Below are 27,716 nucleotides of genomic sequence, written 5' to 3' on the forward strand. Positions count from 1 at the left end.
CATGAGACAGGAGGCGATTCTCTCTCACCTTCCCCTGTTTTTAAGACTGCTACCAAGGTTGATCTCAGGAAGTCAGCTATTGACTCGGCCTTCCTCTTCGATGAGGACAAGGTTAAGGAAGCTCTTCGGGTGGCAGATAAGGCTGCTTCCATTTCTTTCCAGCAAACTGCAGCTCGGGCACTGGTTAAGCCAAGGCCAGCTACTGGCACACCACTAGTGGATTGTGGTTCCCGCCCGGCGCCCACTGGTGATACTTCTCACCGGATTTCGCTTTCCACATGGCGCATAGACCCGGCCTCTCGTTCAAGAGCGCCGAAACATCAGAGGTCTTCCTCTAGTCTTCCTTCTGCTTCTCGTCCTAAGAAAATGGGAAAGTTTTTCGAAGTAGATTGGCCGCCTTCCCAAGTTCCAGTAGGAGGTTGTCTGGCCAAGAATCTAGACAGTTGGATGGCAATTGGTGCAGAGGCATGGGTTCTCTCCATCCTTCGAAGGTTACAAGATCCCTTCACATCTCTTCCCCAGTCACCTCGGCACCTTTGGAGTTTCGTTCTTACACTCCAGGTTCCGAGAAGGGCAAGGCACTAGAATCCGAGGTCCAACGTCTCTTGACAAAGGGAGCAATAGAGGAGACGTCTGCAAAACCAGGTTTTACAGTCACCTATTTGTGGTGCCCAAGAATACAGGAGGCTTTCGCCCAATCCTCGATTTATCCACGCTGAATCGTTATGTGACTACCACTCCCTTCAGGATGGAAACAGTGAGGACGGTTATGTCCGCCATCCACAGACACGACTGGATGACTGCCATCGATCTCCGGGATGCTTATTTTCAGATCCCAGTCCATCCAGACAGCCGAAAGTTTCTCCGCTTTATATGGAGAGGGCGTCACTTCCAGTTCAGGGTTCTTTGCTTTGGCCTCTCCACGGCCCCTCAAGTTTTTACCAGGATGATGGGTCCAGTTTCAGCGGCTTCACATCAACAGGAGTTCGCCTCCTCCGTTACTTAGACGACTGGCTGCTGTTAGCTCACTCGAACAGACGGCACTCGAGGCAACCAGTTACCTCCTCCGTCTGTGTGCATCACTGGGAATCCAGGTAAACTGGGAAAAGTCATCGCTTTCACCCTCCCAGACAAGGATTTATTTGGGGATGGAGATTCGCTCTCCTCTTTTGAAGGTTTTCCCGACACAGAAACGCCTAGAGAATCTACAACATCAAATCAAGACTTTTCTAAGTGTTCAGTCCCTCCAGCAAAGGCTTGGTTAGCCCTCCTAGGCCACATGTCCTCTCTGCTGCATCTAATTCCTGGGGCAAGACGGAGGATGCGCAGCCTTCAATTTCGCCTTTCCCAATTCTGGGATCGCCAGTCCGACGGAGACAACCTTCCAGTTCCTTGGGATTTGAAATCCTGGACGATCTTCAGTGGTGGACACTGGACCACAATCTTTGGTTGGGACAGTCCCTTCAGTTAGCTTCCCCGGATGTTTGTCTGTACACAGATGCTTCCACCGTCGGCTGGGGAGCGTCGATTCTACACGATTCAGTGAGCGGTGTGGGCCACTCAAGAGCTCTCCTTACACATCAACCTTCTAGAACTCAAAGCTATACGTCTCGGCCTTCTGCACTTCAAGGAACATGTCCGAGGACAGACGGTGGCAGTGTTCTCCGACAATGCCACGGCCCTGTCGTATCTGGCAAAAGAAGGCGGGACTCATTCAGGAAGCCTCAATGCCGAGGCTCAAGCAATCCTACAGTGGGCGGAGGATCATGCCGTCCGGATCCTCACCCAATTCGTGAAGGGCTCGGCAAACGTCTTAGCGGATTGCCTCAGCAGACAGGATCAGATCATCTCCACAGAGTGGACTCTCCACCAGGAGGTTTGCAATCTCCTGTGGAGGCTTTGGAATTATCCCACGGTGGACCTGTTTGCAACGAGGCTCAACTTCAGGCTACCAAACTTCATCTCCCGTTTCGGGATCCAATGGCAGTAGCCACAGACGCCTTTCTGTACAATTGGGATCATCAAGATCTTTATGCCTTCCCACCTTTCCCGTTGATCAGGAAGGTGCTCAACAAGCTGAGAATGGCACGTCAAACAAACCTTATTCTGATTGCTCCGTTTTGGCCACAGAGGAATGGTTCCCAGACCTCATACAGGCCTCAGTAGACACTCCCAGGCGCCTCCGCAGCGCAGAGATCTACTTCGCCAGCCTCATGTTCGCAAATTCCATCAAGCTCTCCCCATGCTACAGCTAACGCGTGGAAACTGTCAAGCGAATCCTTCGTCACAGAGGCTATTCCTCCCGAGTTACGGAATTCCTGGCAAAATCTAAAAGACCTTCCACTATTATGAATTACCAATACAAGTGGAAAAGGTTTCGAGAGTGGTGCAAGAGAGAAGGTCACACAGTCTCTAATCCCACCAGCCAGAAGATTGCAGATTTTTTGGTCTTTCTTAGACAGGATTGCAGAATGTCAGTCACTGCCATTAAAGGCTACAAGGCCATGCTCAATGGGGTGTTTGCCCTTAAAGGCTTTGATCTTTCTACCGACCCAGTTCTCCGCGAGGTCATAAAGACTTGTTCAAGGCAAGTCCAACGCCCACCTTGTAGGGCTCCTTCATGGAATGTAGACGTGGTCCTTAAGGCTCTGACATGTCCTCCATTTGAGCCACTTCACCAAGCCTCATTACGGGATCTGACTAAGAAGACCCTCTTTTTGGTGGCCCTGGCTACGGCTAAGAGGGTTGGAGAGCTTCATGCCCTTTCTCAGGTCATAGCCTCAAGAGGAGAGGATCTTATCCTGTCATATCTTCCTGAATTCATAGCTAAGACAGAAACCCCTCTAAATCCCGTTCCTAGAGAGTTCCCTCTTCGAAGTCTCTCTTCAGTGGTGGGAAGAGAGGATGAGGAACGTCTCCTATGTCCAGTGCGAGCTGTACAACGCTACCTTGCTGCAACAGCTTCCGCTTCCCGGCCTCGGAGTCTCTTCGTGTCTTTGTGAGACCCTGCGAGGCGAATGTCTAAAGCAGCTATCTCTTTCTTCCTACGGGATACAATCAAGACGGCTCATGAGTCTTTTCCCGAGGAACTCAGCCCCTTGTTCAAGGTACGGGCACACGATATAAGAGGAATTGCCACATCCATGCTTCTCTGGAAGAACAGTTCTGTGGCATCTATCTTGGAAGCAGCCTGTTGGAAGACCCACTCAGTCTTTGTGGACTACTATCTCCGTGACATCCAACGGCAGGAAGGAGATGTCTCTGCCCTTGGCCCGGTAATCACTGCTGGGGATTTGGTGGGACCACTACCTCACTAATGGACTCTTCCAAGACTTAGAAAGGAGACCAGAAGTCCAACCACTGCCTGGTCATGGTCTCTTCTCTCTCACCCTCATAGGTGAGACCAGAGTGTCTTTTTGTGGACCCTTTCACCCATCGGCGTATTCCACCCTTATGGCATGACCCACCTCCTATAATGTGGAAATCTGCTAATATATAAGAAGCAGGTTGTATGTGAAACAAATACCATTTTTAGACATAAAATGTATTTTTTCACTTACCTGCTTCTTATATATTAGCATTTACAATGCTCCCTATTACTCAGCCGTCTATTCCACATTCAAAACTTTCGTCGTATTCCATCCTGGTAACCCCTGGTAACTTACGGCAACACCGTCTCCCTCAGCCAGCCACGTCATTCTTTCTTGAAGCATTGGCATGTAGTGGGGAGGATGGGTGGGTATGTATATAAGAAGCAGGTAAGTGAAAAAATACATTTTATGTCTAAAAATGGTATTTCTTAGTATTCATATACGCTCATGCCATGAGGATAACCTCAACTCCGTGGCACTGAGTGATAGTGAATTACTAATGAAATACCGTGGTATTTCATTAGTAATTCACTATCACTCAGTGCCACGGAGTCCAGGTTATCCTCATGGCATGAGCGTATATGAATACTAAGATATGATTTCCATTATAGCAGGCAATAGAGAAGTGGAAACATAAATTTAATATCGTGGTGAAAGACAACACACCAAGCTAAAAGGGTCACAAGAAGAAGAAGAAGCGGCCGAGTCGCCATGAGTCTTTGTCTCATCTGTGGGCAATCTCATCTCTCCTTTATTTTTTGGTATTCCATGTAAGATTTCACTTTATGCACTACAAAACAATCCTTTCTTGGGGGCAAGGTTTGTAAAAAGCTAATAGAAATATATATATATATATATTTTTTTTTTAACCCATGGGGTATGTTGGGGACCAGCCCAGAACGCATCCCCCCTATTTCCATTATTTCCTATGGGAAAATTACATCCGCTTAACGAATTTTCGCTCTACGAGCAGCTGTGACACCCCCTATCCTGTTCGTTAAATGGAGTATTGCTGTACATGAAAATAGTCATATAAAGAAAATGTAAAGTACAGACAACTCCCGCTTAGCGAACGTTCACACAACAAAATATCGCTACAACGAACATTTTCTTTTACTACCATCTGCTCATATAACGAACACCAAACTCACTTTAACAAAATTTTATCCAGGTAATTTTTTCCAATTTTGAAAACCCCGCTGTATCACGCAAGCCGACAGGCTTTTGAATACACCAACACCTCTTGTGGACAAAATGCACACCACTCACTCCCCCTAGTTCAAAACAATAACAGTGTCAGCTGCAGCTCATCTTCCCTCACTCAACATGCCACCAAAACACCCTGTAATGTCGCCTAGCGTTGCTAAGAAGACCAGGAAGTCTCTTACTCTCGAAGTGAAGATGGATATTATTCACAGACACGAGAGGCGAGAAATCTAATAGCATTGCTCGCCACCATGGCTTGACTCCATGTACTGTCTACTATTTTCAAGTCAGCAGACTCTATTAAGAAGGCTGGTGAGACTGTATCTTCCTTGCAAGCTAAAAGAACCACTCATGACTCTGCAATGGATAAAATGGAAAGCCTTGTGGAAATGTGGTACATAAGTTTTGTATGCAGTACAATGATGTGCCCTTTGTTTATATTTCACAGGTTGCTGGCTAGTATCTTTCCATCTCCACTCTCCTCCTTCATAAATTTAAGATCATCAACATAAAGTTACATACATACATACATTAGTGTACATTATAATGACTTTGTCTTAAATTAAACTGCTTAAATGTTTAACTTCATAATTTTTACTTTCATTAAACCTTTTACTGTACTATGATGCACTCTCACTTTGTTTACTCTCAATGGAAGTTCCAGTAAGGGGTCAAACTTGTTACAATTGATTTGCTTAATGAAAATTCACTCTGATTGCTCCAGCTCTGATTGCTTGATATACATTCTGTTTGAAAATATTGTTGAGCAAGCGAGGATAATGAAACTTCCATGTTGAGAGAGAGAGAGAGACAGAGTAAGGAGGTGGAGCAGCATTAGAGAAAGAAAGCAAGCCCTTAATCTATGTAGAGTTGGTAATAGTGCGGAGGTAGTCTACTCTGACTCTAACAATCCCTTGTCTTCCTCCCCTCCTTTGTCACCTTAGCAATGTCCTTCAGGCAGTCATTAAATGCTTGTTAAAGGTGCCACTAGACCACAATGGGAATTGGCCATTTGAACAAACGGGAAGCTATACAGTGGAGACTCAATACTTGAATGTCTAAATACTTGAACTTTTCAATATTCGAATGCAAAAGTTCTATTTAATACTCGAAAAAATACCTTATAGTCGAACGTCCTGATTGTAAACAAAGGCTCCCTGGTGTCCCCATTCCCCTTCTGTCAGTTGTGACTTATGCTGCCGCGGTCATCAGGATAATATTCTCCTGCATTCTATCTGTAGTTTTTCATTTATAAACTTACATTAACACCAAAGGCCTATTAGTGGTGAAAATATCTGGTAATCAAACGGCCAGACATTTGGTCGTATAAAAAGCTGTATCATCTCCCTTCTCACAGCCGCCACTGTACCCTTCTGATACCTTATTACTGGTAATACCAGTAGTACCGGTATACCGATGCAGGTGTGCATCCTTAGTCCTGCCACAGTATTGAGAAAAACAACATTCTTCTGCATTCTGTTGGTAATTTTTCATTTAGAAACTTAGGAAGGCTTATTACTGGTGAAAATAAGGAATCTGGTGAGAGTGCAAGCATTAGTGAGCCACAGCATTCCATTAGTGGATTCAAAGGAATCACACGAGGGGAAAACTTACAAAGACGTTTTTACTCGTCCTCTGACAACCTCCCTCCTTCTCCCTCCCTTCTCCACTCCTCTTCTAAGTTATCCATCACCATCATTTATGGTATGTGTAAATCAAAATTATGAAAATAAAAAAATATATTGGAATTTTTATGAACTTGAGGTTTTGGTAAGATTAGAACAAATTACCTGATTTATAGGTATCAATGGTTGAACTTTTTAATACTCAAACAGCCATTTCAAATTAATTAAGTTCAAGTATTGAGTCTCCACTATATCTTTAATTCATCTGTTCATCATCTTAAACAATAATGAATTCTTTTATTTCAACATTGAGTGTAGAACAAGACATTGAATTATCAAAATATTTTTTTTGCGTTATTAAAAGAAAATAAACTATAAAAAAGGAAAAGAGGGTGTTTAAGGGTCTCACCGACAAACCGCTCTCAGTAATGGACAATTCGTGGTTACGGACAATCCCTCACCCCCAAAGTGTCTGTTACCACGAGTCACCACTGTATGTAGTACCTATTTACATGATACATTACACAGACCATATCATTTAATGGCATATAGCACCTGTAGGCATACTTGAAAAGTATATGTGGAAAGTGCTGTTAAGCTTGTAGTAGTACCCATATTAGGGCCCACATCACCACCCAAGTGCATCTTTGGTCTAACCACCTAGAACCTGGGTGTCATGGTGACGTGTAGGTAACTTTAAACCACTCGATAAATGGTATAGCTTGAAAGCAGTATGTGGTGGAATTCGAACCTACGTGTGGACGTCTGCCTGATCCCACAATCTCCACCTTATTCACTACACCACCGCCTCCCTAAGTGGCAACAGGTGTGCAAATTGTGAAAAAAAATTCTTTGGGTAACTCAGATTTTATGTATAATTCAGATTGGCCTTCCTCTCAATTGGTCTGACTCATGCAGGGGTTACTGTAATTTAATAATTAATTTTTCATGATAATGATGTGAAAACCTTTTCAATACTGTTTCAGCACCCAATAAAGTGTAGGTGTCATACCAAAATAATGTCCAGATTATTGTCTGTGAGTAGACATTCACATAGATGGTTAAGATATTATGATATAACAAAGTATTTTCCATTATTAGTGATTGTGGTACAGTGGAACCATGTGTGCTTTGGGGTCTGAGGGGTCTCCAAGCGCAAGGGTTCAAATCCTGTCCACGGTCCGAGTGTTGGTTGGGCTTCCTCACTTGGGGCAACGGTTTCCTAGCAGGTGGGCTTTGAGAGGTACTCCAAAAAGTATCCATTTTAGCCCATAAATTTCCGTGAAAAGTCCACATGGTATAAATAAAAAAAAATATAAAAAAACTGCAGTGAACACATATTTCAGGTGCCAAGGTCATAGGTCTCTCACAAAGGGAGGAGCAAGGTGCCTTACCTCACTACTCAGAATCTGTCACATTAAGGTTACATTTTATCCTGTGTATAGGTTTTTCACACCTGTCCTACTTCATCACCTGTGCAAATAAAAGTCACTTACTTTATAAAGTATTTTAGTGTGAATTGATTGTATCAGGCATGATCTCACTGCATTATAACACTGTACCAGAACACAATGATGTGTTGGAAGTCATGGCCCAAGAGAGGAAGGTCATTTAAACAATTTTATCTGTCCCACCAGAACAAAATTATCCACTGAGATGCTAGTCCCCAAACAGAGTCCAGATAGGTAACCGAAAGAATGGGATAAATGTCTTGAGATCTTTCACTTAAATGAGTTCAAGTCATAGGTTTATGGAAATACAGAACAAGTAAAAATTTCCAGAGTACTGGTACTCTTGTATTAAGGAGGTGGACAGAATAGGGGTTAATAGAAAGAAGAGTCTTGTACAGCAAGGTTGCAGGTGGAGGGAAGGCATGCTGTTAGTAAGATCAGGAGAGCAGTTAACATCCAAATAGTGGTAGAAGATAGCAAGAGATCCAACATTATGACGGTGATTAAGAGGCTGAAGACGGTCAGTCAGAGGAGAGGAGTTGATAAGACAAAAAGTTTTTGATTCCACTCTATTCAAGAGAGCAGTATGAGTGGAACTCCTCCAAATACATGAAAAATACTCCATATATGGGCAAATAAGGCCTCTGCAGAGAGTTAGTAGTTGGGGAGGTGTGATAAATTGGCAGAGATGACTCAAAACGTCAAACTTCATAAAACTTTTCAGCCAGAGATGAAATGTCAAAGTTTCCAGTTTAGATTATAAGTAAAGAACAAACCAAGACATTCAGTGTAGAAGAGGGAAACAGTTGAGTCATTGAAGAAGAGGAGATAATTGTCTGGAAGGTTGTATCAAATTGACAAATGGTGAAATTGAGTTTTTGAGGTATTGAACACTACTAACTTTTCTCTGCTAACTTTTCTCTGCATCAATCAGAAATTTTAGAAAGATCTGAAGGTAGGCTTTCTGTGGCATCCCTTTGTGATCTATTTACATACTTCCTGAATGGTTGGTTGTCTCGGAAAAGACATGAAAAAGTGTAGAGTGGAATCATCAGCATAGGAATGGATATGGCAAGAAGTTTTGTTTAGAAGATCATTGATGAATAATAGGAAGAGAGTGGATGACAGGACAGAATCCTGAGGAACACCACTTAATAGATAAGAACAGCGGCTTTCTTCTACAACAGCAATAGAATGGTTGGAGAGAAAGCTTGAGATGAAGTTGCCTAAAGAAGGATAGAAGCACACATTCATCACTCTATCAACCTTAACTTTCCAGACCTTGGTTTAAGACAGCCTATTCTCATGCTTTGCATGATAGGGAGGTAGCACACAAAGGGGGTACTTGAACCTTTCATCACCTGAATCTCATGCACTTTATTTTTCTGCCCAAAATCATGTCATGTCTGTTCTCCAGCTTGCCAAAAGCTCCTTCATTCACAGAAAATATCAAAGTCTTTTGAGACCATTCTTTGGGCTAACTTTCTTGACCCTTTTTGGGAACTAGCATCTTAGTGGGTCTTTTTGTTTTATTATTTTTGTTGCCCTTGGTTAGTTTTCAACTCTTACATAAAAGAAAATAAATAAAATAATAATAATGATGATAGTAATAATACATAGTTGGGTCAGACTGGGCTGGGCTGGGCTGGGGTTGGCTTCTAAAGTGCAATACCTACACATGTGAACACAATCTTGCTCTGCTCATAATAGTGAGTAAAGTAAGAGGAGTGGAAATGGTAGTGAGTCTGCAAGTGAACTCATTAAAATGAAGAAATGGAAACAATTAAGATGTAAGCATTGAATATTGCACAATTAAAAGCTGAACTTGAAAGTAAGCAGCTAAGTGCATTTATTCATTGGGAAAACACTCATGACTGTTAATTCATGAATGATTAATTATATACAGATGGGCCAGTATAAATGGGATGTTAACATAAGCATATAAAAGCCTAAGGAATTATTTTGAATATCAAATATTTGGATACTTTCTGGACAAACTTCATAGTTTCTGGAGAGTTGATCATTCCATTACATTTCAATTTCATATTTTAGATAGAGTACTTTAAAGAGTTATTGATTATCTAGTTTTAAACTACATCCAGATTAATTTCTATAAATTCTAGGATGGAATTTGCTGACTTTGATGATGACCTCTTTGAGGAGAAGCCAGCCCGGGACATTGTGGCCAAGGATTACCAAGCTCGGATGTGTGAAGCAGGATGGTTCATGCAGGTGGAACCTGGCCAGCTAGTCTCCCAGGAAGATGAACTGGGTGTTCAGAAGTTTTCAGCAGAATATCTCTTCTTAGGCAAGTCATATCATGCTGCTATAGCTAAATATGAAGACATACTAAAGATTTTGCCCGAGAGCAGTACTACCATTAAAAGGGAATGTCAAGAGAACTTGGCTAGGTGCCATATAAAGGCAGGCAGTCCAGACAAGGCAATAGTGCATGCAGAAAGGTTACATTCAACATCTAGGACTCCTGATCAATTTACTGTGAGTTATTCTCTACTTCTGGATGTGTACCTTGCAGTAGGCAAATATGACAATGCACTGACAGCAGCCCATAATGTAGTATCACTTCATCCTGATAACAGTCACTTATGGATGAAACTTGCTTTAACTTATGCTTCTTTGAAAAATATCATTCTTCCTAATGTTAAAGTGTTGATTTCTGCTCACCTTCCTGAATCAAAAAAGACCACCCATAGTATTGATTCACTCGCACTATCAAAGCCACCTCAACTTTCAGAAAATGTACCTGAATACTCACACAATTTTTGTAAGACTGAAGTGCCTGAGTTTTATGAAGTTGAAGAAAAGAAAAATACCAGAAGAGATATTATGATTGTAGCTGCATGTCTTCAAAGGGCATTTTATATCTTAGTCAAGACAGAAGGTACTGCTGTAGGCTTTGCTGTGACACAGACCAGAACACTTAAAGAAAAGTTATTGGGTGACTTAGAGTTGTTGTTGGATGATTGTTCATTGAAAGAACTGAGAAAAAATGTGCATCAGAATGATAAAGTGGAAATAAACCTCTGCTCATCAGAGTCAGCTTCAGTTCAGGAAAATACAAAGAGTAGAACTGATGATGAAGAACAGGAAGTAAGTGTTTCTCAAGAAAGCTTTGAAGAAAAGTGGTTCGGGTGGATACTATAAGTTGTATTGTTTGTTTCAATTTCTAAATATAATGAGAACATAAATTTATACAGGTTTTTTCTTTAATCAACAAAAAGGTTATGGAATTCAGTGTCTTGAATCTACTTGTTATGATAAGTATGAGATTGGGCCATATTTCTGTTGTGTTAAACTCTTTGTTATGAATATATATTTACATGTATTTACCTAGTTGTATATTATGGGTTTGACTGTGGGTCATAGTGACCCATCTCCACATCTACTTTTATCCAATTTTTCCTTAAGGGTGTGTCACGGTTGCGTCTCAAAATTTACTTGTGTGGAACATAAGAATGTGATCTACTGCTTTGGTTAGCATATTGATAAATCCATTATCTAATGAAATATCTTTCTTGTTATGCGCAAGTAAATTATGCAAATTGCTTTGAGAACAACAAATATTTATGCAAATTTTATACAATACTTTTGTTTCCCTACTCTATTAAGTAACTTTCTTTAAATGCTTTGTTCTCTGTGTTTTAAAAAGGAGTAACTATTGTAGAACAATTTATTGAATAATATTTTCCCTTTGTGCTCTTCAAATCAGCATAAATATTTCTTACAAGTTCTCTGACAACCCAGTGATTTAGTGAGAAAAAAAAATGCAAAAAATATTTGAAACTAAATGTTTATTTTATCGTTCAAGAAAAAAATTGAGACAAAATTCTTCTTCAGATCAAAGCAAAGATCACTCAGTTTGGTTAAAAACTAGCAAAGGTATAGCCTTCTGAATAAAAAAAAAAAATCAGGAGAGGACTTTAAAAGTTTAAATGTCCCAAGGCCATCATTTAAACACACATCAGACTTATAATCTTGGAGAATGTAGTATATTGCTAATAAGCATCACACCCACTCTCTCCCCAGTGAGGTCCACGGACCACTGGAGAGCAGATGACCAACATTCTGACACTCAAAGCCACTGAGTTAGGCTGCTAAATGCTACCAGAAATATAATGATTCAGTTCCATTATCAAAAAAAGACATGGATTGTAGTTTAATGACAGATAAGGAAGCATTATTTGTGTAACCAGGTTGCCAATGGTCACAATATTTTTATTTATTTTACTAATAAAAACCAATTTAGAAAAAAAAAATTCACCACAAACTTTAAGAGAGTGTTGCCAACACCATATATATTTATATTTTAGAGAGAGAGAAAAATCCTAAATTCTCAGAAAAAAATGTGATGCCACCTTAAATTTGTGCACACTTTCTACAGCTACAATCTCTTCACTCAATCTGTTCATGTCCACCAACCTATGTTGAAAATAAAACTTTTTAATGTCCCTGACTTTTTGTGATCTTCTTGCAGTGTTCTCTTGTTCGTCTATCTCCATCCTCTATCAGTGATACCAGGTCTTGTATATTTATCTTTTTCCTTCAGTCTTTCTTCATAGGAAAGATCCTTTATTTCTGACACCATCTTTGTAGCGGTTCTTTGAATTCTTTCTAGTTTCCTGATGTCCTTCTGCCTGTATGATGACTACACCACTGCTGCATATACTACATTAGAATTACGTATAGAATGATGATAAAAAAGAAAAATTATGATTACCTCTGTAGTGTCTCATAGTCACTGCTGACACCATATGCCATCCTTCATGTTTACATCTCATAATAGGATTAGTACATAAGCTACTAGCAAATATTAGTTTTTAAAGCAAAATATTGTGATCTAATAATAATCTAAATGCATGTGAGAGTCTTCAAATGTCAAGTGAAATCCTTCACTTCATATTCAGAGCTTAAATTCACTCATTTATCCTTTTTTTTTTTTTTTTTTTTTTTTTTTCAATGTCTACCAAAACTGGATGCGTCTTATTAGCCCATGTGTCTTATAAGCCGTGAAATACAGTAGTTCTTTGTGGCAGTCAGCACCTCACTGCTGCAGAGAGAAATTACAGCACCCTAGAGGGAGAAGCCCTTGCCATTGCGTGGTGTCTCAAGAAAGTCTGCTGTTCCTCCTGGGCTGCAAGAATGTGATCTTCATCATGGACAAAAAAACCCTCTCGAGGATCTTCAGGGACAAGGAGTTGAAGGACATTAACAAGCCCCACATCCTCAACCTGAAGGAGAGGATGCTAATGTACAACTTAACCATTAGGTACATAAAGGACAAAACTAATTGTGCCACAGATCCCTTCTCCCACTACCCTTCCTCCAGAAGAGTCTGATGAAACTGACGATGAAACAGTTTGTGCTGCTATGGTGGACGCAGCAGCAGAAACAACAGATGACAATGGATGTGTGGTGGAGCTACATGAGTTGGAAAAAGAAGTGTTCAAGGATGAGGAGTACTGCCTGCTGCATGAATGCATTGCTAACAATGGTTGGACTGAATGGAAGGACTCAAGCCAGCCTTCCTCCAGCTGTACTTCAGGATGCAGCGTCTTGCCAGGGGGCCCTACACAAGTACACAAGTGACAAACACTTCCCATGCCTTGTTATACTATCCTCCCTTCACCACACTGTACTCAGTAACCTTTTCGCTGGACACCAGGGTAGAGACTCCATGCTCTGCAGAGCCAGGAAGTCCGTGTACTAGTCCAGCATAGACGCAGAAGTTGAGCAGAAGTGTCATCATTGCCAGGTGTGCGAGACAATTGCCCCTCCCCTCCCAACCAGCAGAGCCATTCCTGCCCATGCTTGCATCCCTATTCCCATTCCAACAAGTTGCTTTGGACCTGTTCCACCTTGAGGGGAACACCTACATAGTGTACATCAATAGGCTGATGGGCTGGCTCAAGGTGGACCACCTGCCTGGTGGTGCCACCACCTCCCGCCTCCTAACGTTCTTCTGGCATGTGTGCTTGACATTCAAGATCCCAAAGGACCTGTTCTACAATGGAGGCACCAACCTCACCAGCCACAAGGCCAGAAAATTCTTTAGTGACTGGTGCATCAGACTGTGCATCTCCTTTGTTCACTATGTCCAGTCGAATGGTCGGGCAGAGGTAGGCGTCAAGTCTGGCAAGGGACTGCTCTGAGGCAATGTAACACAGGGAGGCTCCCTGGAAATGGACGGCATGGCCAGACAGCTCCTCTAGTACCTAAGCATGCCCTCGCCCTGCAGGGCTGTGAGGCATCCCCTGCCCAACTAACAACTGGCAGGCAACTGAAGGGTCTTGCTACCTCATCAACAAACGATGGGATAGGAAGCTGTGTGACTGGGAGTGGGCCATAAATTGCACAGCCACCGGTGCTTCGCTCTGACACGATCAGCGGGCAAACACCCCTAATCCCTGGCAAACGACCCCACATTCAAAACCTCATAAGTGGATGCTGGGACAGTCTGGGAACTGTAGTGGAATCAACGGCAGGGAATACTTGCTTTGACTAGATGATAGAGGCAGAGCAACAGTGAGAAACAGACAACATATCCATCTGTTGTCCTGTCAGTTGTCTGGGTGGCAGCAGCATTTAAAAACTAATATTTGCTAGTAGCCTATGTACTAATCCTATTGTGAGACGTAAACATGAAGGCTGGCATATGGTGTTAGCAGTGACTATGAGAAACTACAGATGTAATAATCATAATATTTTCTTTTTACTGTCATTCTACACGTAATTCTAATGTAGTATTTTAGTACATTTTCAAGGCCAAAAGATTTTTGAAAGCAGATATACCAACCTTTTTCTAAAACGTATTTTATTTTAAAAATTGCATAACCTATTACATGAATATAAAGGCCGTTTTGCACCTGAGACGAGGTACACGATGCACGAGTCGGGCTGACTTTGGTTGCCGTGGGTATGTTCACACTGAGTGCAATGTTAGGCGAGACATTCACTGTGGTGGAGGCTGGTTGACTTGAAAGTTCTTGACGTGGAGGAAGAGGAGTTATTAATGTTATCTTTAGACTTGAATAATAAGAGGAAAAGGAATTGGGTATACTATCAAGCAAATATGAAACAGCTAATGTGGTGGATATCATCATCTCGTTTAAGAGCTAGAAATGGATGGGGGAAATCTGGACAGTATTTCAAACTGACTTCAGCTCAGTTCTCCAAAGTTCTATTATTCAATGAACAAGATATTAAGAAGGAAAGCACCAACTATAGGACATCCATCAGTTCATGGTGAAGGACAGTGAGTGAGTGAGGGAGAGTCAGGAATCAGGTCAGTGTGATGAAAAAAAGGTATGCGTCTGGAGATGAAACCACAAAGGTGGGAGTCCCAAGGGGCATGACCCATTGATGCTATGGCCAGAAAAATTGCCTGCCCAGCTATCTTGGAATTGGTGCGTGCAGTGTGGCTGGAATCTGTCCCAAAGTTTCACATCCAGTGTGAACACTCCTATTGAAAATACACTGAGGTGATTTTAAGCCATGCAGCTTTGTGCCTCGTGTGTCTTGTGTGTCGTCTCCGGTGTGAAACGGCCTTTATGCAGACCATCACCACAAGCCAGCATAACCCATGACACTCATTTATGGAAATTTTTTTTTTTTTTTTTTTTATGTAGTAAGCTACTATCTTAAAGAAAAAAAAAATTATCATGAACTTTTTTTACTGGTATGCAAGTAAGAATGTTAAAATATAGATGTAATTTTGATTATATGAAAGTGTGTCTTATCTCAAGGAGGAACATCATCACAATGTAAAGAATGCAGTTAAGCTTGCCCGTGTCAATATCAAGATCATCAACCACTTGTTTTGTTTTGGTATATGCAATGTGTGGTGCATGGTCACTAAGGCAATTTCTTTATGACTGGTGTCATTCTATGTGAATTACTGGTAAGTATAACCTATATTGTTATCTTGAAAGAAAGAGCTGTTTTGTGGTGCAGTACCAATCATCAGATTGTTTACATGTGTGAAGATGTCTGGGGTTTGATTTTAAAGCCTTTGTTACCATCAATCATTGTCTCAATGCTGAAGCTTGGCCTCATTGGACGTAGGCTCCTTTTTTTTTTTTTTTTTAAGAAAAAGGTGTGTCTTATGAGCTATCAAATACAGTAGTTTCCATTTGTTAGGGTAGCACATGGGGGCCTTGCAGGACACACATTGGCAGTATTGCTGCATGACAATGAAACCAATTCCCTGCTGACTGTAGTGCGTGAATGCGGCGGTTGGGCGCGAGGTGTAGTATCTGAGCTTTTCTACCACTAGTTTCCTGATGGTTTTCTTAGCCGACTGGAAGATCCTGTTGAGTATGCTGTCCCAATAAACAGTCTTCCTGGTGGGCTTTTGTAGGAGCTGCCTAAAGGGTTCTTTCTATAAGGGGGGTGACTGCCAAAAAGGGTCCACTTGATTAACCAAGCCAAACCACGAGCAAATGCCCATCAGGGATGGACTGGTGGGCATGGAGGACTCAGTGATGCTCCTAACAAAGTTGTTGGGTTGATATGCCTCCCAGCCCAGGAGGTAGCTGGTGAATGTAATACTCCTTCTGCAGAAGCTAAACTTGTCAGGTCTAATAATTACTCCATTGTCCAAGCACCTCTACAGTAGGTCATATGTGTGCTAGAAGGCTTGCTTGACTATCATCATGCAGAAGCATGTCATTAGCATACTTTAACTTCCTGGGGATGTCAGCAATGATATTGTTGAACTACTTCGTGAAGGTGTCCTATGCTGTGCATTGTCCCATGGGTGTCATGCAATACCGAAAGCACACTCATGGTGTAGTGAACATTGTCAACTTGCGGCTCTCATCAAGTGGGATCTGATGGTAGCCAAAGAAGGTGTCTGCCACTGTCATGTAAGTATGCTTGGGGATGCTGGTGATGGGGTTGAAGGGGGAGGGCCTGGAGTGGTGAGTTTTGCACAAGCAGATTTCTGGAAGTAAACTGTTCTTGGGCACCACAATCATGCGCACACACCATTCTGTTGGTTCCCTGGTAGGCATCTCCTTGATAATGCCCTTGGTGACATCATTGTTAAGTTAGTGCTGTACCTAGTCATAGAAGTGGAAGGGGATGGTGGCAGGGACATGCATGGCATAGGGGTGCACTCTGGGCCATAGGTGGATGTGGTGAGGGGGCCCTTTCATCTCGATTAGTGGTGTGTGCTTCATGGCTAACCAAAACTGCTCCAGGAACCATTTCTCAAGGGGCTCTACGTTTTCCATCACTAACTTGTAGGGCGGCAGTGCTGGGCGGGTAGGGGTGCTTTCAGGGATGTTGCTGACTACCAGAGAGCTTACTCGTGCTGTCAGGCACAGGAAGCCCAGGGGAACTAACTCCAATGCCTTGCAAGTCTTGAGTGACAGGTACACGCATTGCACCCCCTCCACTATGTACATAAGCTTGGAGATGGTGGGTGTGCCCTCCATTATTTCACATGTTAGGCTCTCTAGAAGCTTCATGCCTCCTCCCACGACATGGTTGATGGACCTGGTTGAGTGCTGAGTTGCCATGATGCAAACATGAGAATCAGTGTCTGCTAATGTCTGAAACAGCAAACTGTGACTGGGGGGGTGAAGGCAGGCTATGCTTACTGAGCGGTTTGCTGCTGCTTCCCCCCCCCCCCCCAACAATTGGCTGGAGGTGGGTTGCTAGCTGCCTGGTTTGAGGGAATGGCTGAGGAACCAGAAGTGTCCTCCCTGCTTGAAGTTCTTGCTCATGTGACTGGGTGTGTTGCAGTGTCAGTAGGTGGCTCCTGCCACCACCTCGGTGGGACTCTTGACAGGGTAGAGGGGACTATTTCTATGCCCACCAGTGCTACCACAGGGCCCTCTAAGCCACACATAGCTGTTTTCTCCACTGCCTCTATGACCTTGCACTGGCCCACAATGTTGCCCATTGAGTCCAAATGGGGGAAACACTGTAGCACTTCCCCCTTCATGCGGCAGTCACTTAACCCCATCACCACTTTCCTGTTCAGCATGTACTCAATGAGAGGCTTATCACAGTCTGGGTATTGGAAACAACACTCGGCTGCCAAGGCATGGCATCTCGACACATACACTTCCACACTGTCTCTGGGCATCTGCAGGTAAAGGCCACGTCACACGATGCGTCTTTTGTCGCATGGTGTCTGGGCGGGTCTTGGCGGGTAATTCAAATTCGCGCGCCTTTGCCCCATCATGCGGTTACATGACGACTCATTGTCCCGATACGCGCCACAGCCGGCCAGTGTGGGATGGGTGACACCTGACATCCGCTCACCACTCACCTGAGACAATGCCACGCCCACGCACAACTGCTCTTTGGGCTATTGTGCTGGCTTGTGCTATCAAGAAGAAAAAGAAGAATAGAATAATATGGGCGAGACAATGGCATCTTTGAAAACAAACTTTAGGCAGCTATCAGCAGATATTCAGAGCACTAGCAATAGAAGGCGATGGAGCTTTAAAAAATTATTCGAGGCTGCCTGTGACTGTTTTTTCACACTTTACTGAAAAAAAAAATAAGGCCCCTAATAGAAAGACAGGACACAACAATGCGGGAAAGTGTTTCAGCAGGAGCCAGACTTGAAGCAACACTTCTGCTTCTAGCTACAGGCTGTTCATTCAACAGGCTACACTACCACACCAGAATATCAAGAACATCCCTCAGCGTCATAATACTAGAGACCTGTCAAGCTATCTACCATGTACTAAAGGATGACTACATTAAGATGACAATGTACACTATTTATATTTTTTTATCTTTTTTTTTTTCTCTTTCCGGTACAACAGTAGTTTATAATAATCTGATGCATTGCAGATAAGAGTAGTATGAAAACAGAAAAATTTAGTGTTACTAGGTAGGGTAGGTAGAAAGCACTGTCACTGTCATGATGAGGTGTTGATGTCGCGTCACCTTCTGACACTCGCTGCATGAACCCAACACTGCCGGGAAGGGTCATGGCACGTGACTTTTAACCCATGCACCGTGTTCTTGTGTGTTGCAGGGACAGCCGGGGACAAACACGCACGCTGTGTCGCATCGTGTGATGTGGCCTTAAGAGAAAAAGTCAGACCTTGCCCTAACCTTGTACTGGGGATCAAGCATTGCACTCTTTACCGTGTCCAAAGTAGTGGAAGTAGAGAACTGCGTGAAGGCTTGTTTGTTGAGGCACATTTAGATGCGTTGTTGTAGATCCCCACTGTACAGGAATCTGACATACAATGCAATGAATGACAGGAGCCAGCAGCAGATAAGCCCATATTCCTCCACACTCACAGCCCATGCCTCGATTGCTATTGGGGCCATGTCAGTGGCAGCGGTTCCTTGGCCAGAGGGAGGCGTTACAGATGGCTGGGCTGCAGTGCTATCCAGGGATCTGCAGAGTGTGCTTTGGGTGGCTGTCCCCAAAGCTATATTTTGGACCCATGTGGCTGAAAGGTTGTCATGTTGTGAGGAGAGCACCATGAACCCAAGGGTTGGGTGCACCTGCTGTGGTGAGGTTGGCCATACTGGAAGCACAATAGCACATGGCTGCCGACTGAGGCACTGGTTGCAAGTTCCTCTTGCTTTACTTCTGTGAAGCTGAGAGAGCTATTGCCATGGTCTTGTGTCTTTATCAGGTAGGTACTGTAGTGTGCCATGTTGAGATTGCAGGAGATACCAGATGTACGGCTGATTTGACCACCTTTATTCAAGGGCCAGAGTGATAGCACCTCAGTGTGGTGATGCCTAAGTGAGAACAGTCTAGTGCCAGCGTCCTTTTGTTTACCCATGCAGCAGGCAGGGAAAATTTATCTTACATAATGTGAGATTCCCACCGTACTAGACCCAATAACTAAACTTTATTCATGAAACAAAACTAGAGTAAAGCTTGATGAAACAAAAAATATAACAATATCAGTAACAACTGACAGACTAGGATGTACTGGCTCCCCAACACTTTTCGAATTAATAAGTTTTAAAATAATACAGAAATTATAAAACTTAAATTTGGGCTTCAAAGATGACATTTTAAATATAACATCTTTAATTTTTACAAATGATGGAATGTTTTTAGCAAGTAGTATAGAAGATGCAGAGATAGTGGTTGGACGAGTAGTGGAGACAAGGAGAGAATGTGGCTTAGAAATTAACAAACAAAAGAGTAATATTATCATCTTTCATATGAAAGACAAACCACAGGAAATAGCAGAGATACAGGTAGAAGAAAGCAAAATATTTAGGAATGACAATAAATGACACCAAAAACCTCTTTAAAGTACATACACAGAACATGATGGAAAAAGTTGTAAGAATGACCAATTTAACGTATTCAGTCATTGTGAACTGTTGTTTTAGATTCAATCAGTCAATCATGAGGGGCACGTCGCCTCGCCTACCCTATGGCACCACTCCAGGCAGTCATGCCTCGTGAATCTCTATGCAGTCTCCCTTCCCATGCCAAGTAGCTCCCAGCAGGAGGTATCGACTTGCCACAGCCATGAGTTCTGTGGACGTCCCCATGGCCTCCTCCATGCTGGGTTATCCCTTTCAGAGGCAACCCGATATGGAGGATCAGCTTCCAGGTAGCGTGTCACATGCCCATGTAGTTGCAGTTGGCATTGACGGACTATGCTGGTAATCGACCTTGAATCAGTCTCACGGAGCAATCGTTGATTTGACACAAAGTCATGCCAGTGATACCCCATGATCTTGCAAAGGCATCTAGTATCAAAGATATCAATTCGCCTCTTCAGATCGGTGTTCATTGTCCATGTCTCACAACCATAGAGTAAGACAGGGATCACCAGTGACTTGAAGATCCGAATCTTTGTCTGTCTGCACAGGTACCGACAACGCCAAATACTCGTGTTGAGTGAGTCCATAACGCCATGGGCTAGACCAACCTGCCTACACTACCAAGGTATGTGAAACTTTCTGAGATCTCAACATCCTCACCGCACGCATGGATAGACTGTACTGTTTCATCCAGTAAGCCTCCATACACCTGAACCTTGGTCTTTGGCCAGGTAACCTGGAGTCCCAGGGGCTTTGTCTCCTCGTGCAGTGCCTCTAGAGCTATTACCAGAACCTTCAGTGACTCAGCAAAGATTATTGCATCATTGGCAAAAACAAGATCTGTAATCTCAGTATAACTGAAAGATGCTCCACAATGACTTTGGTCTACAACTCTGCCTAGTACCCAGTCCATGCAAATGTTGAAAAGTGATGGAGCAAGCATGCATCCCTGCCTCACTCCCGTATTCACAGGCAAGAAGCTGGACACGCCCCCTTCATACTTCACAGCACTCACAGTCTCGGAGTAGAGGCCAGTTAATAGACTAATAATCCTTGCGGGAATCCCATGGAGACGCAGAAGATCCCAGAGTGTCTCGATACGCTGAATCAAACATCTTCTTGAGATTGGCATAGGTTGCAAGTATCCCCTGTCGAAACTTACGTTGGTACTCTACCAGTATGTGAAACGCTATGATCCGGTCAGTTGTTGACTTACCGGACATGAACCCAGAATGTTCAGGTCTCTGGTGTTTCAGCAGGTGACTGCGGATACTCATCAACAACAAATGGGCAAGCACCTTGCCTGGTATGCTGAGCAGTGTTATACCGCGGTAGTTGTTGCAGTCCTGATAGTCCCCTTTCCCCTTCTAGATAAGGATGATCAATCCCTTTTTCCAATCAGGGGGAATGGTACCTGAATGCCACACTGCAGTCAAGACAGCATGCAACCCACGCATCATGGCCTCACCTCCTACTTTGAGCAGCTCTGCACTGATGTTGCAGATGCCAGCTGCCTATCCACTCCTCAACTTTGTTACAGCCTCTTTGACATCATCAATGGAGGGTGCAGTTTTGTCAATGGCTGGATCAGCATCCAGCATCTGTAACCCTGCAGTTTGGAGCTGTCGGCTTGGAGGATCCACTGTAAACAGCCGCTCAAAGTACTCAGCCCAACGAGCCATCTGCCCATCTGCTGTTCAGGTAGCGCCCGCCTGAGATGTAGACATGGAGCGGAGTTTCTTAAGGGCTTGATAGGCAGGTCGGAGGTCATTAGCATTTAAATGACAATCTACATCCTCAGCGAGACCCTTGACATACCTCTCCTTGTCTCTCCTCAGGATAGCTCTAGTCCTATGTGACAGAGCCCTGTACTGGTCGCGGTTCCCAGCAAATCTGGCAGTGCGACTCTCCTCAATGCTGTCCAGCGTCTCTACCGAGGCGAAGCCACTCTGTGACTTTTGGGCGCTCCCCAACGCATTCCTTGGCAGCCTCAAGAGTCTCACATTTGAAGGTATCCCATAGCCCTACCAGGTCCTTGATGGTGTAGAGCACTCCAAACTGATTGGAGACTGTCACTGCATACTCCTGGGCACATGTCAAGTACTTTAGTTTCTCAAGATAAAAACACAATGTGGTCACATCTTGGAGACTTTCTGGATTTGAAATGCAACTTCAGTGTAGCATCAACAAGCCTGTGATCAGTCGCAAAGAACTCGGCACTCCAAAACACCCTGCAGTTCTGAAGGATCCTTCAACGAGTACTAACAAGGATATGGTCGATTTCCTGTCCCTCCGGCATTGCTATACAAAATCCAGCGGTGCAGCGCTGGTCTCAGATACCAAGAACATGCAATTCTCAACCTTCTGGATCTTTCAAGATTCAGAAGGAAAGAGCTGTTGTCGTTGCTGGTACCAGAGCCATGGGGACCAACAAATAACTCATAGCCGGCTCTCTCAGTGCCATTGACAGCATTAAAGTCACCCAAGACAATAAGTGCATCACAACAGGGACACTGGTCCAGTACAGAGTTGAGTTTAGCATAGAACGTTTCCTTCTCTTAAGTTTCACACACCTTGGTAGGAGTGTATTCTGCAACAACAGACATGAAGCCTAGACTGTGCTTCAGCCTTAGTCACATTATACGCTCATCAACTGGAGTAACCTCTACAATAGACAGCTGCAGTCTGCTGGAGATGCCTATGACTACCCCCTTGACATGGTGACCATTGCTCATGCCGGACCAATAGTAAGTAAAACCCTTGCGACTGGTCTTGCCACTGCCAGGTCTCCTCGTCTCAGAGAGTCCCACCATATCCACCCTCAACCTACTGAGCTCATCCGATAGATGAGGCAGTCGGTGATCCTCTGAATGGCTCAGGACGTTCCAGGAGCCTACAGGAAAAAACACTGGAAAAGTAGGCTCTGCCATCCATCCTATACAGTACCAACATAATAGATTTTACTATGGATATGAAAAAGTAAAGAAATTACAAAGGACAGAAAATAACGTAGGTAGAAAATATTAGGTGCAACAAGGGTAACAGACTGATTCAGAAAAGGCTGATTCAGACCATTTACTGGCTTATTCGGACCTTTATCCAGGCTTATTCGGGCCTTCATTTGATTGGCTGATTCAAAACTAATATGTTTTTACTTACTGCTGTGACATTGTTTTATAATATTTTTTCAATGTTTGTAATCCATAATCAATCCAATGTCTATTATGAAAATATATTGGGTAAAGGCAGGTTCACATGTGCCAATTTGCAACGGAAATTTTACGTACGTAGAGTTTCCAACTCAAAATTAGTGCTTAGCAATTGGAGAAAGCAGTCACAAAACAAGACCAACATGTTGGTCTTGCTAAGGCGGGTTCACACGTGTCAATTTACGACAAATCTTGTTTTGCAACTGCTGTCTCCTGTTGCTAGACGCCGATTTTGAGTAGGAAATTCTAAATACGTAAAATTTCCGTCGCAAATTGGCACATGTGAACCTAGTTTTGCAGTGGCGGGGAGTCAGTTCTCACCAGGCCACCTACCATACCCATAATATAGACTGAGCTGTACATACTGAATAAAATGAAGAAGTTATTATACTGTTCCCTTGGCCCTCAGGGGAAAGAACCACTTAGCATCTTAACAACAATACAAACAAAATAAAAATATATAAGAAAAAAGATAGAAAGCAAAGACATATGATTGTAGAACAAAATGGAAAGTTACACAAATATAATAATATGCATTCTGTTGTGAAATCAAATAGGCTTTAATATCCTTCTTTAATATTTCAAAAGTATTAGTTTTTCTTTTTTTTTCTTTTTTTTGTCAAGATGCAAACTAATGAAGAGTTTAGGCCCTGAACTAATGATGATGTTTTTGAGTAGTGTACGTAGTTCAAAACTGGACAAATTAGATTAATATTATTATTTCTAGTGTTTGCAACATTGTCAGTTAACTTGAACAGGGGAGGGTGGGGTAAGATGGACCCATGGGGTAAGACGGAACCCCCCCTTCTAAATCCAAGCATAAAGGGCGAGTTTCAAAATTTGACTCATAGATGTCCTTCACGTCGCCCAACAATGATGTCATCACTGCAAGTAGGAACGATAAGTTTCCCTTGCGCTTCACAGGGAAAAAAATGTCATTTTATGCAGTGCTGATGTTATATGCACAAGGTAAGGCACTGCTTGTTTTATATTGAAATAGTTATTATAATGATTTAGTATTTATGTTATACATGCCCATGAGTGTATACATGATATATAGATGCCATAAATTGCTATAGTAAACATAGATATTTTGGTAAACATTTCAACATTTGAATATTTACTAATGGGGTAAGATGGACCCTATCAGAAGGGAAGGGTGGGTTTGTTGTGCTAATTGCAAAAGCTGGGCTCATGAGCAATATGCATGGATAAATGGTGATGATGCTGAGGCAGAGGTTTTTGTGTGGAATTTATGTCATTAAGTTGTGCAGGGATAGATGATGCTGAGGGAGAGTTTTTTATTTTGTTTTTGTTGGTTTGTTGGTTTGATTTGTACCAATAAATTTGGCTAATGGGCAATGTGAAAGGATACAATGATGACGAGGAAGAGTTTTTCATTTGTGCTTTATGCCAATTAGGATTTGTTTCTTCATATTTAGTTTGCGGGGTAAGATTGACTCCGTCTTACCCCATCATTTTATTTTGGGCCCAGTAAAATTATTATTTTGAAAATTCTTGTGCTTCATTGTTTTCTTTTAAAAACCATGATCTGGGTGAGGACTTCAAAGGTAACATCCCAAAGCACCACCACAAACCCACAAACTACCAAAAATCATATAAATGTGGTCCCTAGACTCAATGCTTTGTTAAGTGGTCTGTCTTACCCAAGGATTCTAGGGAGGATATACGGGTTCAATGGGCGGGCTGGAGGAATTGATTAGGGAACCTCGCTTCTAACAGATGGCGCGCGGGTCGCAGGTAGTAAGGGGTTTAGGGATGGGGGGGGTCCATCAGTGGGGAAGGATGAGTGCCGTTACAAGATTCAAACAGTCAGTCAGTCACGGGAAGGAGCACAAGGCACATCAACCATTGCCCGCCTCCGCCTGGGCCACACCACGCTCAGTGTTCACTTGCATCGCCTACGTCTGTCTTGTGACACCTTCTGCCCTTGGTGTAGGACTACCCCTGTGGCCATGGAACATTTCCTGCTTCAATGCCCACGCCTCCTCTCTCAACATACTGCATAACGCTCCCGGCTCTCCGCCCTGGTCATCACAACACTCAACCTGCCCACCCTCCTGGCGGCTTCAGGCGTCCACCTCTCCTGGCAATCTGCTGTCCTTCGCCTTGTGCCTTCTTGAGGAAGACCGGCCAGCTACCACGCCTGTGATACCCACACAGGACTATCCCAGGGCTCATAAGGATCCATAGATTTTCGTGGCCTCTTTTGAATCCTTACGAGCCCTGGGGTAGTCCTGTGTGGGTATCACAGGCATGGTAGCTGCCCGGTCTTCCTAAAAAAGGCACAAGTAAGGCGAAGGACAGCAGGTTGCCAGGAAGGGTGGACGCCTGAGGCTGCCAAGAGGGTGGGCAGGTCAAGTGTTGTGATGGCCAGGGCGGAGAGCCGGGAGCGTAATGCAGTATGTTGAGAGAGGAGGTGTGGGCATTGAAGAAGGAAATGTTCCATGGCCTCAGGGGTAGTCCTACACCAAGGGCAGAAGTGGTCACAAGACAGTCGATGTATGCGATGCAAGTAAGGAGTATGGTGTAGCCCAGGTGGAGGCGAGCAGGAAACGCGCATATATATATATATATATATATATATATATATATATATATATATATATATATATATATAAACATGTTTTATTTGCCTTATAAGTTCATAACCATGAGAGAATGCAGGGAAAAATAGTGGGTGGGGGAGGAAGCATGGGAGAAATTTTAAGTTACTCCTAACAACGTTTTCTATGAAAGTACTCAATTTCAACAGATGGCAGCACCATCACTGTCCTCCAAACTTTAACCCACACCAAAACTTCCTCTCTGTATATTCCTTGGTCTTACCCCACCTTCCCCTACCATGTTTTGTTTAGGATTTTTGAAGATTAGCAATAACATAAAATATTTATGAATACACGAAAACATTATCAATTGTACCTCAGTGAATATATGATTAGTAGAATAATTTTTTTAAGGAAAAAAATGCATCTTAAAGTTTTGTTTTAGGGAATGGTTAGTCTGTTAAGGAAGGATGGCCACATACACAGTCACTGAGCACCACCACACCACGCTACACTGACCACCACTCAAAGAGGCACCACACACTACATCACCACAGTCACCACCACACAAGCTACTACTCATGGCACCTCGTGGTAGTGGATGCTCACACACTCACTCTGGGTTAGGTTAGATTGGGTTAGGGTTAGATTAGATTACTCAGATTAGGTTAGGTTAGCTGTCACTCTCTATGTATCACAACACTTAATACATTACTTATGCAGTACAATATTCTGAAATAAGGAAGAGGAGAAGTGGGAGGAAAGTACTGATGGAAAGTAAAAGAATGGGGAGAAGAAAAAAGAACAGAAGGAAATAAGGAAGGAGGAGATAAGAAAATGGAAGAGAAGGAGGAAGGAAGGAAGATGTTGATGCTAAATTTTACCTGTCTGCCAACAATGTTAATTTCGACTTTACTGTCGAATAGGACTTGGAAAATAATACTCACAAGTCACACTTTACAATGGTATTTCCTTTGTTATTATTGTCAACATTATTGTCATTATTGTTATTATTATTATTATTATTATTATTATTATTATTATTATTATAATTATTATTATTATTACTATTATTATTATCATCACCATTATCATTATTAATATTATCATTATTATTATTACAATGGAAAGGATTGTGTTCATATGTATCTCTCTCTCTCTCTCTCTCTCTCTCTCTCTCTCTCTCTCTCTCTCTCTCTCTCTCTCTCTCTCTCTCTCTCTCTGGCTGTACATTACATAAAGAAAGAAGAACCAGATATTGTATGCCTGGCTGAAACAAAACTAAATGAGGTAATCAAAATAAACTTGGATAATAGGTATAATGTATGGAGGAGAGACAGAGTGGATAAAGGAGAAGGAGGAGTCATGATAATGTCAAGGAAGAAGATGGTGGTAAACCAAGTAGAATGTGGGAAGGAAAAGCAGAAGTACTGTATATTAAGATGCATATTAATAAAAAAAAGAGCTAACAATCATTGTAACATGTGTGCCACCAAAAACAAATTCATGGACCAATCAAGAATATAAAGACATGACAGATGACACAATAAGGAGTCTAACGAGAATCATTAAAGAAAGGAGAAAAGTGATATTACTAGGAGATTTCAACTGTAAAGAAGTGGACTGGGAAAATTATGAAAGTGGTATGGGGGAAGAAGCCTGGGGAGGAAGATTCCTGAACCTAATGATAGATAACATGATGGACCAGAGTAAAGGAAAACACAAGATTCAGAGGAAAAGATGAGCCGGCAAGATTAGATCTGGTTTTTACAGGGGGTATAGCTACAAATGAATGATGATATAAGATATAAGTGCCCATTGGGAAAGAGTGATCATGTAATATTAGAAATGGATATAGAAGAGGGAAAAAAAGATAGAGATGAATCATACAAAGGGGATCGATTAAATTATAGAAAGGCTGATATTGAGAATCTCAAGAACTATTTCAAATACACTAACTGGGAGGAAATGGAAAACTCTGAGGAGTGCAAGA

At 42.7% G+C, this 27,716-nt stretch overlaps 1 protein-coding gene across 5 annotated transcripts in view; it reads left to right on the plus strand.

The window, feature by feature from the left end:
- The window catches only part of LOC123517434 (uncharacterized protein C8orf76 homolog), a 23,916-nt gene extending 13,050 nt beyond the window's left edge, over window positions 1-10,866 (plus strand). For 3 of the 5 annotated variants that reach the window (XM_045277475.1, XM_045277477.1, XM_045277476.1), the window contains exon 2: window positions 9,777-10,866. In XM_045277475.1, coding sequence (XP_045133410.1) covers window positions 9,777-10,818 — 1,042 coding nt within the window. In that variant the 3' untranslated portion in view covers window positions 10,819-10,866. Of the gene's footprint in view, window positions 1-7,395; window positions 7,432-9,776 lie in introns of those variants that run through there. The other 2 variants (XM_045277479.1, XM_045277478.1) reach the window with 2 other exon arrangements.
- The last annotated feature ends 16,850 nt before the right edge of the window (window positions 10,867-27,716 follow it).

This window comes from Portunus trituberculatus, chromosome 42 (assembly GCF_017591435.1).
Source record: "Portunus trituberculatus isolate SZX2019 chromosome 42, ASM1759143v1, whole genome shotgun sequence".
Taxonomy (NCBI): Eukaryota; Metazoa; Arthropoda; class Malacostraca; order Decapoda; family Portunidae; genus Portunus; species Portunus trituberculatus.